At 39.3% G+C, this 15,055-nt stretch overlaps 1 protein-coding gene across 1 annotated transcript in view; it reads left to right on the top strand.

Moving 5' to 3' along the window:
• Positions 1–11,686, top strand: part of TNKS (tankyrase) — a 182,275-nt gene extending 170,589 nt beyond the window's left edge. Inside the window, exon 27 of the mRNA XM_081221230.1 lies at positions 5,662–11,686. Within this exon, the coding sequence (XP_081077356.1) occupies positions 5,662–5,748 (87 nt within the window). The 3' untranslated portion in view covers positions 5,749–11,686. The remainder of the gene's footprint in view (positions 1–5,661) is intronic.
• Positions 11,687–15,055: the final 3,369 nt, after the last annotated feature.

Here is a 15,055-nt window from a genome sequence, read left to right as displayed (position 1 = left end):
ATGCCAACAATCTTGGGCCGGGTCAAATGTGGAGTAGGGGGAAGAATTGCAAACAAATCCTGGGTTTCATTTAGTAGATCTGTTGATTGTGGTGGTATGGGCAAAGCATTGAAACTCTTAGCTGTATTCTAGGATCGAGCAAATGAGTAAATGTGTTGACGTGTTAATTTGGGGAGGTGGGTTCTCACTGTGGAAGAAGAGAAGTATAAATATGGAATGGGGGAAGGTAAGAATGACGCTAGGGACGGACTGAAATTGGAGATATCGATATGAACTGATGCTTTCCAGTATTTGTATGTATGTTTGTACACATGTAAATAATATGTATGTATAGGTATATGTGTAAGAGGTATATGTGTAAGAGATATATGTAAGCATGAGTACATATGTGCATGTATTTCTTAGCACTGTCTGCTGAAAGCAAAGAAACCCCAGTAGCAATAAGCACACCTAAAGCCCAGATCTTGGTCTCCAATACCAACCCCCACTAAAAGGAACTTTGGAGAAACAGCTAATTCCAGGGCTGGAGCAGAATAGGAACAAGATGAGCCCGGAACAACATCTTGTTATAACAGAAAGTAATGAAGTGCTCAAAAGCAATGATGGGAGCATGTCACAAGGACTCAGAGCTGGCTTGAAGTGGCTCCCACTGGCCATATCTGGGATAGTTTGCACATCAGAATAAGTACAGTAATAAATTTTAAAACATTGGAAAGAATAGGAATTTATGTTTCTATACTGATAACAAATAGATAAATAAATAAATGAAGGGGAAAGGAAGGCTTTGCTTACAGTAGAAAGCCAAGGGCAGGTGGTAGATAAGGAGGGAGTACTAGATTTGCAGCCATCATGGTAAAGATTAGATCAATGGATGCTAAATGTAGGGGATAATTTTGATACGGAGAGGATTGTGCATGGTCTTATTAGTTACAAAGGACGGGGGGAAACCCACAGTAATTATACTTTGGAGAAAGCGGGCAGTACCTTGCCCAGATGATCAGAATTAACACCACCAATGAGGGACACACACACAGTGTGCCTCCAGATGTCATATTCTGAGAAGAGCCAAAATCATCTATGCAGTGTTCCAGCCAAGAATGTATGACCTCAGTCTAATCAAAATGAAGAATGTTCTATTAAAAGAAAAAATTGAGGGGAAGACTGGATTCTTCAAAAATGTCAATGTTATAAAAGAGAAAGGCTTTGAAAACTTTCAGATTAAATGAAACCCAAGAGACAGGACAAGTAACTTCAGATTCTGCCCCCAAATTGGATCTGGTACTAGAAGAGAAAGGACATTTTTAGATCAACTGATAAAATTGAAATATGAACAGTAGGTAGATAAAAGTATTATGTCAGTATAAAATTTATGTAAGAGAATATCCCTATTCTTAGGAAGTAAATACTGGCATATTTAGGGATAAAGAACCACGATGAGGTATATTACTTACTCTCAAATGGCTCAGGGAAAAACATAACTGAATCTGTCTGTCTGTCTGTCTGCCTAGTATATATAGAGGTGGGGGAAGTACACATGATAAAGCAAATGGGATAAGTAAAACCTTAACAATATTTGGATGTAGGTAAAGGGTATACAGGTATTTTAGGTACTAGCTTAATTTTTGCAACTTAATATGTTTTGCAGTTGTTTCCAAATAAAAGTTTAAAAACTACCGAAGAATAAATTTGTCAAATTTTTCTGTTTAAATCAGAAACTCCCTACTTCTAGAGAAAACACTTTCACTTTGACTCAGTAATTCCACTTCTAGAAATTTGTTTTAGATATAATCAGTGATGATCACACCCCAAAAACACCCTACAAGCTATGTTGATTATCATAATGAAAAATTGAAACAACCTAAATACTCAACAGAAAGAGAATGATTGAAATGAATGTTAGTATATTTATGTGCCTGTGATTTTAAAAATATATTTACATGGTATATGCTAAACACAGAATCAACCAAAACATAAGAGCAATTATCTCTGGATATTGAAATTATAGGTGATTTCAGTTTTCTCTACCATACACTTTTCAAGATTTTGTAAGTTAGCTATGGGAAATAGAATTTCTTTCACGTTTGGGTGGAAAGAAATAATAAGGGATACTAATAATAGGTTTACACTTCTAGTATTTGCTGATCTTTCAACCATTTCCTAAGTAGTTTGACTTGATAACTTGTTTAGATTCCCTTGCTGAAAGAATTTTAGAGAATGATGTGGTCCAAATCATATTTGAAAGAAAAAAGTACCATGAAAACTGAAATGTGTGTAGTAGCTGTTTTGTTTCAGGGGAGCATACCTGTGCTTCCATATCCAGGTGCTTCCCACATGGACAGTGTTTACTGTAATGTCTACTAATTGAGTCGCTGCCCATGAGCAATTTCTCCTGATTTATGGTGGACTTTTCCTTTGCTAACTTTTCTTTCATTCCCCTTAGTGATACCTTAAATCATCTTTCACCCTTAGTATCAACACTTTCAAGAATACGTAAATGTTTTATTCAGAGGGTTGGTTCGAGGAGTATTATTTATTTATTTATTTTTAAATTATTTATTTATTTATTTATTTTTGGCTGTGTTGGGTCTTCGTTTCTGTGCGAGGGCTTTCTCTAGTTGTGGCGAGTGGGGGCAACTCTTCATCACGGTGCGCGGGCCTCTCACTGTTGCGGCCTCTCTTGTTGCGGAGCACAAGCTCCAGACACGCAGACTCAGTAGTTGTGGCTCACGGGCCTAGTTGCTCTGCAGCATGTGGGATCTTCCCAGACCAGGGCTCGAACCCGTGTCCCCTGCATTGGCAGGCAGATTCTCAACCACTGCACCACCAGGGAAGCCCCGAGGGGTATTATTTATTATTGGTGGGATTATTTGTTTCTTTAGAATTGAAAAGATGTGTTGAAAATTAACTGCACTGTGCTTGAAAGAAAAGTAGTTCTGATTTTAGTATATGACTGGACTTAGAGTATCAGGAATTTTTTTGTACGTTGTACTTTAAGCTTCACATTAAATTAGACAATAGAGGAGGTATTCTCTGGTCATTGGCCGCTTCAGACATGTGGCCTGTTTTACTGAAATGATATGAACAATGCAGAGTTATTTAACTTGGAGAATAGAAGACTACACAGTGATTTGTAGGATGATTTTCAAATACACAATCATTCAAGGGAGCATGTTTCTTCATCTCTGTGGAGAATAAACTGAAAGCATTTGAGTTTAAATTGTAGCATTGAGGATTTGGGTTAAGAATTTTCTGAAAGTCAGTTACTAAAAGTGGTTGTTGAATCTTTTCTTGTAGGTACTTTAAAAATATGCTCTATGCTTTTATAACCAGCATGGGTTTAAAGTAAGACTTGACAGGAAATCATGTTTGTTGGTCTATCCTGGGCCCTTCTAGTCCTGCAGTTTAGTAATTCCCTTGCCTTAAATCCCTCTGGACTTTGATGTGATTAATTTCTATCTCAGTCTGTACACAGAAGCAATTCAGTAGCCTAATCAGTAGGAGCCAAGAGATAAGGACCTGTAAGTCATTCATACCATTAGCATCTTAGAATCTGCCTAAAATTTACATGTGTCAGGAATCTCCTAAGATAGTGTACTACCAAATTCAAATGCTTGCATTACCGATCCCTTTGCTTAAGCAACTTTTCTGCAAGCAAAAGGATATATCATACAAAGTATCATAGATATTAAATTTCATTGGGACAAAAGGAAGTAGGAGTGGGCTTCACACTCATTTTTGACACTTAGCACATGCTCACTGGGGTTAGTTTTAAATCCTTCTTTTTCTGTCTGTCTTATCTTCCCAAACAAATGGGAAACTTCTTGACAGCAGGGTCCATATCTTACCCCAGAGTGCTTTCTACGCACTAGATGCTCAATATATGTGTCTTGGTGATGAATAGATAATTTTCTTGACCATTAAGCTATCTGGTTGATTAACCAGTTTTTTTCCATTTTTCCACCAGTTTTTGAGCCTTCCTAGATTCTTTATACCCAACTCTAGAATTAGCAATAGATAGCTGACCTACCTTGTAACTAAAAACTAAAATACCATTTAAAACCATTTCAACAATTAAGCAGTGTTCACATTATAATAAAATAAAACTACAAACTATTTAGTTATTGCGCTCCGGATTGGAAAGTCAGGAGCGATGAGGATTGTCGGTCTTAGTTATTCCAACTACGTACACTAAAGATGGACACCGTTGCTGTTTTAGTTATTCCAACTACGTATGCTAAAGATGGAAACCGTTGCTGTTTTAGTTACTCCAACTACGTATGCTAAAGATGGAAACCGTTGCTGTTTTTAAGTCAAACCAAAACAGACTGGAATTTTGGAAAAGAATATCATGAGTGATAATGGTTCCTTACATGAATAGAAGCAGTTACAACTTTTCAAAACATATGTACATTTTTTGTTTTTTTTAATCCTTACTGAGACCTCTTCAAGAAGAGCTAGTCTTTAATGAATGAGAATAATAATGTTAATAGTAATAACTAACACAAACTAGGTTTTTACTGGGCCAAACCTATCCTAGGATCTTTGTGTTTAATCCTCACAAAAGTCTTGGTGTCATTACTGTTCCCATTTATAGATGAGGAAAGCGGAGGCACCTGACATATAACAGTTTCTACAGAGGTGTAAAATTATAAAGAAAGAATTCAGTAAATCTATCACACGTTCACTTCTGCATTTTAAGTAGTAAACAGTCCAGTTTTTTTATCCTTCACTCTTTCCATTATCTTACTCTCTCTAGGTCAGCATTCAGCAAATTATTTGGGAGCCCCAAGACACTTACCTCACCAAAGAATACTATTTTTCAGCCACACACCACTCTGAAATATTGAGTCGAGTCTTATCATTATGTTAGAGTTAGGGGTGACGGGTTCCTAGGTAGTGTACATGGCTTCACCCTGCCCCCCTTCCAGCTGCCTTTGTAGGGATTTCTGGTTTGTAACCACTTCCTGGTCAGGCTTCCTCTTCCTGTTCCCACCAAGAAGCGCTCTTCCCACTGTAAGCACCGGGCCTTCGGTTTTACTACAAGAAAGAAGACACAAAAGAGGAGGGAGTACAAGGGGTGGAGGCTCTTCATCAGAGTCATTTTCTTTCCTGTGAAAATTGCCTTTAACTAGTCAACTTGTAAAAATCACCTCCAAACTGTTGCCTCTGAGTTACTGGTGACTCAGCACACGTTGCCTTTCTTCCTCCTCTCTCAGTGGGTTACATCATCATCTATGATTAATTTGAAATCAGTTCAGTGAATTATTCTGTCATTTAACAGACTTTTCCTGAAACATGCTATGGGACGGCACTATGCTAGGTGCTGTGAGAAAGAGATTTTTTTCTTGCCTGAGTTTTCCTGTTTATGGCATGTGGCTCTCTAGTGAGGGATAAATATAGTGTAACCATGTTACAGTATTCAAAAGTAGAAGTAACATTATAACAATTCTAGGATTATAGGATTTACCCAGGTTTATATACAGATATGGAGGCGGACCTCCTAACTGTCCAGGCACCTGTGAATTAGCTGACCTTCGTAGGCTCTTGGGTGTACGTAGAGTATGGGTTATGATCAACAGCCTCTGAGGCTTCCACGTTAAGTCGGGCTCTAGTATTTTAGCTGCCCAGAGGGTGATGTGTTTTGCTTCCTGTCCTTTCCAGGCATACCCAGAGTATCTCATCACCTACCAGATCATGAAGCCGGAAGCTCCTGCACAGACCACGGCGGCCGCAGAGCAGAAGACCTAGTGAATGCCCACTGGTAAAGGCCAGATTGGACTTAAACCTGGGACTGGAGGACAGTGGATTGTTTTCAACAAAATCAACATTCTATAAATCCCTGACAGCCTAGAAATAAGCTGTTTGTCTTTTATAAAGCATTGCGATAGTGATGAATATAGTATGAGTAACTGATACATACTCAACTGCTACTGTTCCCTTTGAGGAAATGTTTACAGGGGCGGCCTTTTAACATATCTCAGGCTCATTTTCATTGTAGTTATCCATTGCTAAGACAGGATTGCTTCAATCTAGACTTGGAAAAAAAGAAAACATAACCAGTACTTTCCCAAATGTTCACAATTCACACACTACATTTGCTTTGCTGTATATGGCACGTGTATATGGTAAATATACACATACGACAGGTTCATTTTTAGTTTTTTCTGAACATTCATCATTCACTTTTTGTTGCTATCGTTGTTGTTGTTGTTACTTTGAAAATGAGCCGAGCCTTCTTGAGGATATTTTGCACAAAGTCACACTGACTAAAATCACTAGTGATGTAACCCAAGCTTCTGGCTGAGCAAGGCTTAGTTTCCGCTTTTTTTTTTTTTTCCACTGATTTATTTTGTATCTGTACTTCTTATCAACGTAAACTGAGATGGAAAGGAAAAACACCACATTTCAGTTTCCTTTTATTGATTGGCCAGTCTTACAAGGGAAAGGCACGGACATCCACCTGATTTAGGAGCTCCCAAGTTCAGAGCAGTCGAAGCCAATGAGAACCACTCGTACTTTACAACTCAGGCCTGCCTCCGACGTGTTCAGGACAGCGCTGGAGGGCCAGGAAGAGCCCAGCCAGCGAGAGGCGTGAGTGATGCTGTTGTGATGTTCAGAGGGGAGCCCGCCAGGGAGGCCTGTGAATCCAGGAGAAGCAGCGTTACGAGGCGTGAGGGGCCTGTGGTGCGATAATAGGACCGCGGAAAAGGACAACGAGGACTCCACAGAAAACACGACTTCTCTTCACTTAACCCGCGCTGCCAGAATTGTCGCCCCCAAAATTAGCTGCGTTGTTTCCAAATTCAGTGGAATTATTGTACTTCATTAGAGTCACGAAACAATTACTTTATTGTTTCTCTAGTTTAGAAAGCTGGGATGCAAATCCTGTTTAGTCACTAGATAGGCACAGGTGCAAGAACTTTTTTGTTTACTCCAGATTTGGGGTTTATTTTGAGTGAGGTGCTTCCGATAGTTTATGTAGGTCCCTGCACTAAATTTTTGAACCATTTTCTCAAACTTCTTAGTAGGCAAGGAGAACAAAAATGGAAACCAAAGCTCTTTCAGTTATTTTTTAAATGAAAGTGGAGAAATAACCATACTGTTTCTTCCTGCAGTCACTACTTTGTTTTGCTTTTTTCTCAACATTTGTCAAGTGCACATTGTTACTTGTAAAAAATTATCCATTACAGTTCTCACGCTTGCCCTTTTCACCTTAACTGAATATTGAATTAAGTGCATTAACTTACTTACTTTGACATGCTGTGCATCTACTCAGCTTCGAAGCAAAAGTAATATAAATGTGATGGAAAAAAAGGAAAAACAGTGTGACGCAAACTTGCCATTTCAACTTAAAGTCCTGAAAACTAACTTGCTTGTTTGTTTTAGTACAGGCTGATTAAGCTGTGACCTCATTTAATCTCCTGAGGAAAAATAAAATGGTTACATGCAAAGATTCTAGAATAGGCTCTTAAAATAAACATTTTGCTTTCCTTTTGGCTTGAGTCCAATGCTAGAACTAGACATCGGGAACTAGTTTTGAGTTTTATAGCTGAATCTTGCATGGGTCCTCAAAATTAAATCAAGAATTAGCCTCAGTTGTTGCTTCTATTGAAGTTTTAGTGACCCAAGCTGGGTGTTTGTGTCTTGGCTACTTGTTTAATAGCACTAGAACTCCACATGAAGCTCTCAAGTTTGATATCCATTGAGGGCTTTTTTCCTCCCTTCCTTCTTTTTTGCTGTGTGTAACAGTGGGTTGAAGGAATTGGCATCTGTGTAGTTTTCAGTAGCTGTGAAAGTGTATATTACTTGCCTCCCCAATTAGATATAGTTTAAAATGGTAAACGCAGCTGCGATTTTTAGTTGAGTAAAAGGGTTAATATGGTATAGATCCCGAAAGCTTTATAGCTTCATTAAAAAGATAAGCCACTACCCAACTGTGGTTATATGTTATTTCCATCATACTAACTACATTAACGGATGTACCAGTTTTAAACTTCAGCCTTACACTTGAGAAGGTAAACTGTGGTTCAGTATTTAAACTGCCAATGTTACGTATCTGACGTTCTGTGTGCCAAGTAAAGGTACTGTGTGTAAGGAGGACATTTGCTGTGCTTCTTGTCTCGTAATGATTCAAGTATATAGTAGTTCTTGAAAGAATGTGTACATGTTATTCATCTGCTGAAGAGAATGAGTTCATTGATGTCTCACAGGAGCCAAATACACTTTTTCAAAACTTGAAAACCAACGGTCATCATGAGTGCATTCAAGTTAGCAAAAGGTGATTGCGTCTGGAATTTCTGCCCATAGCAGTGTGAAAAACCCTTTGGAACTCAAAAGCATGGCTTTAAGTTAGGCTAAAATGCACTTAATTTCTTGTATACACACTGTATAGAAACACTAGCAAGTGAGGACTTCCAGTGTGGCCTCCCCTGAGTGGCCCCTCTGTTTCCCAAACCATATAGAAGAGAGAATCCAGACGCCTCCACCGGTTCCACCACAGGTCTGACATCAAAGGGCTTCTAGACCTGATGGCCCAGTTTGCTAGCTATTGGCATCAGTTAAGTGCTCTGGACTGGACACTTTCTCCTTGTACTTGGCCTCCTTCCCTTTTCCCCAGATTGCTAGTCTGGAATTATAATTAGCTCCAGCAATTACCTTTGACCCCTCTCATTTTCCTCCTTTCTCCATCTTGAGTCTTGCATATGGCGACCGTACCTCTGTATCCACTTCGCAACTAGAACTGGGTATTAAGCCTCATGTGCTCTGCTCAGAAGATTCTGCCACTTTGTCAACAAATGACAGCATGGAACCCAGAGTTTTAATTCTATGCAAAATAATAGCAGTACAACCAGGATTCTTCCTTACCTTTTCCTTCTTGGAATTTGGAATCTCTACCTTTTCCGTAACATAAGTAGAATAAACAATATTAGGATGTTTTTGTGAAATGGCACCCTTGTGCTCGTTTGAACTTGATGTTAGTGGCTACAGTAATTTCCCTTTGCTCTCAGAATAGCGAAGTGCATTGATATATGCAGAGAAATGCCTGAATGTGGCAAATAAAGTAATATAGATGAATATTCTATTATTATAGCCTTTATACAAAAAATAAAATAAAATTTTGGTGTATGCTGGAAGACAGCATTAGAATACAATGAGTTGTCTATGTTTTTCTCTATTTCAGTAAGTCTCCCAACTGCACAAAGGTTATTGGCCACTGCTCACCCTCCCTTTTTTTTTTTTTTTTTAACATCTTTATTGGAGTATAATTGCTTTACAATGTTGTGTTAGTTTCTGCTTTATAAAAAAGTGAATCAGCTATACATATACATATATCCCCATATCCCCTCCCTCTTGCGTCTCCCTCCCACCCTCCCTATCCCACCCTTCTAGGTGGTCACAAAGCACCGAGCTGATCTCCCTGTGCTATGTGGCTGCTTCCCACTAGCTATCTGTTTTACATTTGGTAGTGTGTATATGTCCATGCCACTCTCTCACTTCGTCCCAGCTTGCCCTCCCTTTTAAAACGTGTGCACCTTCTGGATTTCTGTAATTGCTTTCAAACAGAGATGGTATGTATTTTTAAGCACCTTTTCCCCAGTGTGTCCAGATCCCATTTGTATGATAATCTGTGATAAACAGCCTTTTTTCTGTGTTTTCTGTTGGGCAGTTATCTTGCATAGAGCTATAGATTTTAGTCATTCAGGCAACACTCAAAACTGACATAAAGATAGGGTTTCATGTGTCAGAAATTTACTTAAAGACTGAAGTTAAACTTCTTTGTTGTCAAATCAGTGACAGAGAAATGAAAAGACTGATTGTGAAGATAATATTTGCTCTTTGGCTGGACACGTCTAGCACATGAGAAGGAAATGCATTAAAAAAAAAAAAAACACCCTAAAAAGCGAGGCTTCTTCAGATTCTTTGTGAGTTCTGAAATTAATAGACACTCTTTCTTCTTAAGAAAGCCTTAACTATGGCAGAAACTTTTTAACCTTTTATATCCTAATTAATACAAAGTTGTAATTCCATTTCTCAGTGTGTGAAAGGTGTCAGCGAGTTGGGTGTACCTCCATGTATCTCACACCTGGTAAGCGTACTTAATGAGAGTCTGTTTCATAAGTAATGCTCCTTTACGTGCAAAGGAGCTGAGAGAATTGATCCATCCCAATTTCTCTACATCTGAACTTCCTCAGCTACCAAATCTCCTGGTTTAGAGAAATGCTAGAAAGATTTTGAAACCCATTAAGTTTTGTGCGTGTGGGGATTAGCAACAACTCATAAAGTGATACCATGTAGAATTTGGGTGTTGCACAAGCTGATTTTTAATCATCTTAAAATATAAACCATGGTGATAAGTGAAAAGCAGTAGGAAACTAAAGATTTTATATACTCTCTGAGACCAAACGTGCTCACGATGTAACCAGTTTTAAACATCTGCCAGAGGGTTTTGCCTCCTTTGAAATAACATTCACACAGTAGAGATGATTGCATTTTGACTCTTCATCCTTTCGTGTTTTCTTTTGCAATTTACACTTTCATATCTCCACACGCAGCCCACCACCCATCTTTTCAAACAGATTTCTCATGCTCTAGAATGCAGAGTGTTTGGTTATTTTTCATCTGTCTGCCCTTTGTTGCAGGCAGCCCTTGAAGCCCCCTGTTGATTCCTAGCATTTGCAGAGAAATGTAGTTAAACCCTGGTAGGGGGGTGTCTCTCCCACACTCCCAGGCCCCTCCGAAGGTTCAGGATGAAAAGCTAGAGGACACAACAGTAAAAATTAGAAAAGAACCAAAATCTTTAAGGCTAATGGCCTAGACCTAGAAGATGACCTTGACTATATAACCACTGTATTCATTACACAGAATATTTAAACCCTTCATGTGCATAGAATACCTGCCTCTGCTTTCACTGTGTCAAGCTCACCCTGTCTATGTGGTAGTAGTATTTGTCTGATACCTACAAACTAAAAAGGTACTTTTATCAACAAGGTTTCTCAAACACGTTACAAAACCAGCTTTGAGGAAATCTAGAGTGTTTCCTGGCAACCGCATTTGGAGTAGTAACTGTATTTTCTCATTGTGATGTTGGTCTGTGTACGTAACCAATGTAGTGACTCTTCGGTTCACCATTGGTGTTGTTTTCATTTGTAGTCTCTGTGTGACCCACCAGTGGCAGGGGGTTCCAATCCCTTTTCCTTTCCTTTTTGCATTTGTCTTTTTGTAGAATTGCCAGATAAAATACAAGACACCCAGTTAAATTTGAATTTCAAATAAACAAATAATTGTCTCTCTTAAGTATGGTTCATGCATTATTTGGCATATATTTACTGTAAAAAAAAATTCATTATTTATCTGAAATTGAAACATAACTGAACATCCTAGGGTTTTTTGCTTTGCTTTGTTTTGTTTTACTGAATCTGGCAACCCTATCAATTTGGTTGTGGAAAATCGCTTTCAGCATGTAAATTCTTCTAGATTTCACCATCTTTCACGTGGAATGGCCCCTTTTTTCCCCTCACCCTCTACTTTGCAAAAGAGGGCATCAAGGAACTCAACCTGCCCGCATGGTGGGTTTCTATTTAAGGCATCCTTATGATTATATTTAACCAGTAATTGTGCTTTGGCTAAATGTCTAACTTACAGTACTTGTAATTGTTTAAGATTCAATAAAAACATTTTTAAAGTATACTGTATGTGGGTAGCAGTTAGCTCTGAAGCGTTTTCATTTGCCTGTTTGTTCCTTTCAACCTGACCAACCTTAACGCAACTGACCTAAAACTGTCAGAAAATACGAATAACAGCTCCCTCTCATCTTCCTAATGAGACCTGTGTGAAGGGCCTTATCCTCACCTCTGAGCCCACATGGGAGTCACTGAAATACAGCACTAGCAGGAGAAGCACAGCTGCCTTTTAGAAACATCTCCGCAGCGAATCACACCGACTCCCAGGGCAGCTTGAGGGGCAGCAAACTCCTATCCCTGCCCCACTCCTCCTATCATACTGGGGGAGGGGGCGGGGAGCGGACTACCTGCCTGTGATGATACTGCCTTGGTTGTTGGGCCTCAGGTTAGAGGCAGCACTCCCTATTAACAACACTTGTAAACCTTTATCATTGGGCACGGTTCACCTTCCTATTACTTTATAATCATTAGACAGTACAGCGGGCCTCCGAGCTGAAGGAGGACCCGGCATTATATTGGGAATAATAAGAGGGCATCTGTTCCCACTGTTGGGACCTGGCTGCCAGATTTGCTGCTTGGCATCCACTCTGAAGACCTGGACCTAGAACAAGCAGAAGCGGAAGGGGGTGATGTGTGACTTCATTTGACCAATCCCCACCTGTCCTGTAGGGCGAGTAAAACGTCTTTATGTAAGATAATGTGTAGGTGACATGTTCATTTTGTTAGTACGATTCTTGGCATACTTTACGTAGCCAAGGACTGATGTGAAAAGTAAGTCTGTTCATCTCCACTTTCATAATGCTGCTCACAAATCAGGAGTATGTGATACAAAGCATAAGATAAATTAGGTGTTTGGGATTAACAGATACACACTACTATATATAAAATACATAAACAAGGACCTACTGTATAGCACAGGGAGCTATATTCAATATCTTGTAATAACATATAATGGAAAAGAATCTGAAAAATATATATATATCTGAATCACTTTGCTGTATACCTGAAACTAACACAACATTGTGAATTAACTATATTTCACTTTTTTTTTAATGGTTTAAAACAAAATGCATGGATGCAAATCTGCGGCTGTATGAAGAGGCTGGAGTTGTCAAGAAGCCATGGCTGCTGTGGACCACTAAATTGTTTCACAACTCCCAGGAAATTCTATGGGGACTCTGGTTCTCTACTTTTCTATCTAACAAGTAGGAATACTTTCTGCCAAATAGTTATTTAACAGAAATATTTGGAAGATATACAAGATAACACAAATCAAGTGCTCTTGGAGTCCTAGGAGAAAACAAGTTTAACAATGAGGTTTAGGCGACCAGGTAGTCTGTTAGTGCAACAAGTTTGCTGAAAGACCATGTAGGATGAAGACACCACCTCTGCCCTCAGACTGCCTAAGTTCATGGCTTGGCTCTGCCACTTACTCACCATGTGACCTTGGGAAGCTCCCGTCCTCCCGGTGCCTCAGTCTCCCCATCTTCGAAATGAGTCTCCTACTACTACTAGTTCAGAGAGTTGCTGTAAGAATTAAATAGTGTTTTCTGCTGGATTGGAACCCAGGTACTACAGAGTAGACCTGGACCTCCAAGACACACAGTGAGCAGCTGCTGATTTAGGCTGTGGTTAACTAGTTCTCCAAAGGGCAGGTTGTTAAGAACAGAACGCTCTGGTGTATTTCAAAATGGTTCCTTTCTCTCTCCCACTGCCCAAAGCACAAGGAGATTTTTCTCCAATATTTACTATTTGAGCTCCTGGAAATAAATCTCACAAAATTGTAGTGGCCCTGATGACTGTGTCCCCGTGGAGTTTTGAACTTAGAGTTGTCCACATTCAGCCTCCAGCAATTCATCAATTACAGTTCTTGTTTTCCTTCCCAGTACTGGTTCCCAGAGCAGTTTCTGCTCATGAGTCTCTGCTCCAGTAAATTGTTATTCTCTGTATTCACCTGTCAAATTCTCCAATCCTGGGGACAGCAGTTTCCCCTGTGTCCTTACCACTCTTGCGTATCCTAGAAAAGTGGGTTTTTCAATCTGGTTTTTGACGCGTTGTTAGGAGTAACACCATCCAAGCTCCTTACGTCAGAACTGGAACCCCCAGACCACAATGACTTCTTAAAATATAACACTAAAGGCATGATCTATGACAGAAGGAAACTGATAAGCTAAATTTTTATTAAAATTAAAAACTGTTCTGCAAAACATACTGGGTAGAAAATGAGAAGATAAGCCACAGACTGGGAGAAAATATTTGCAAAAGATAAAGCATTGCTAACCAAGCTATACAAAGAACTTTGTAAAACTCAATATTAAGAAAATGAACAACCTGAGTAAAAAATAGGCCAAAGACCTGAGCAGACACCTCGCCAAAGAAGATAAACAGATGACAAGTAAGCATATGAAAAGATGCTTAACGTGGCGTTAGGTAAATGCAAATTTTAAAAACGACGTACCATTACACACCTATTAGAATGGCCAAAATTTGCAACGCTGATGACACCAATTGCTGGTGAGGATGTGGAGCAACAGGAACTCTCGTTCATTGCTGGTGGGCACACAGGATGGTACAGTCACTTTCGAAGACAGTTTGGCCGTTTCTTACAAAACTAAACGCACTCTTACCATATGTTTCAGCGAAAGTGCTCTTTGATATTTACTCAAAGGTGTGGAAAACTTATGTCCGTACCAAAATCTGCACACAGATGTTTATGGCAGCTTAATTCACAATTGCCAAAACTTGAAAGCAACCAAATGCCCTCCAGTAGGTGAATGGATAAATAGACTGTGGCATATCCAGACAGAGGAATATTTATTCATCGCTAAAAAGAAATGAGCTATCAAGCCATGAAAAGACATGAAGGAAGCTTGAAAGTTAAGTGAAAGAAGCCAATCTGAAAAGGCTACAGTCTGTATGATTCCAACTGTATGAAGAGGCAAAACTATGGAGACTTAGAAAAGTGGTTGCCAAGGGTTAGGAAGGGAGAGAGATGAGTAGGCGAGCACAGAGGGTTTTCGGGGCAGTGAAAATACCTTGGTGATACTGTAATAGTGAATACACGTCATTAGACAGTTATCAAAACCAACAGAATGTACAACACCAAGAGTGAACCCTAATGTAAACTGTGGGCTTTGAGTGACTGTGACATGTCAGCATAGATCCATCAGTTCTAACAAATGGACCACTCTGGTGAAGGATACTGGTTAAGTGGGAGGCTGTGCACGTGTGGGGCAGGCATGTATGAGAAGTCTCTGAAATTTCTGCTCAATTCCGCTGTGAAACCAAAACTGCTCTAAAAAATTTAAGTCCATTTTATAAAGAGAGAGAGAGAAGGATAGAAACATGTACAAGCAAAGTGTATACATACATAC

This window comes from Mesoplodon bidens (genome assembly GCF_964165515.1).
Source record: "Mesoplodon bidens genome assembly, chromosome: 20".
In the NCBI taxonomy this organism is placed as follows: domain Eukaryota; kingdom Metazoa; phylum Chordata; class Mammalia; order Artiodactyla; family Ziphiidae; genus Mesoplodon; species Mesoplodon bidens.
Note: the sequence above shows the minus strand (reverse complement) of the source record. Positions and strands in the feature narration are given on the sequence as shown.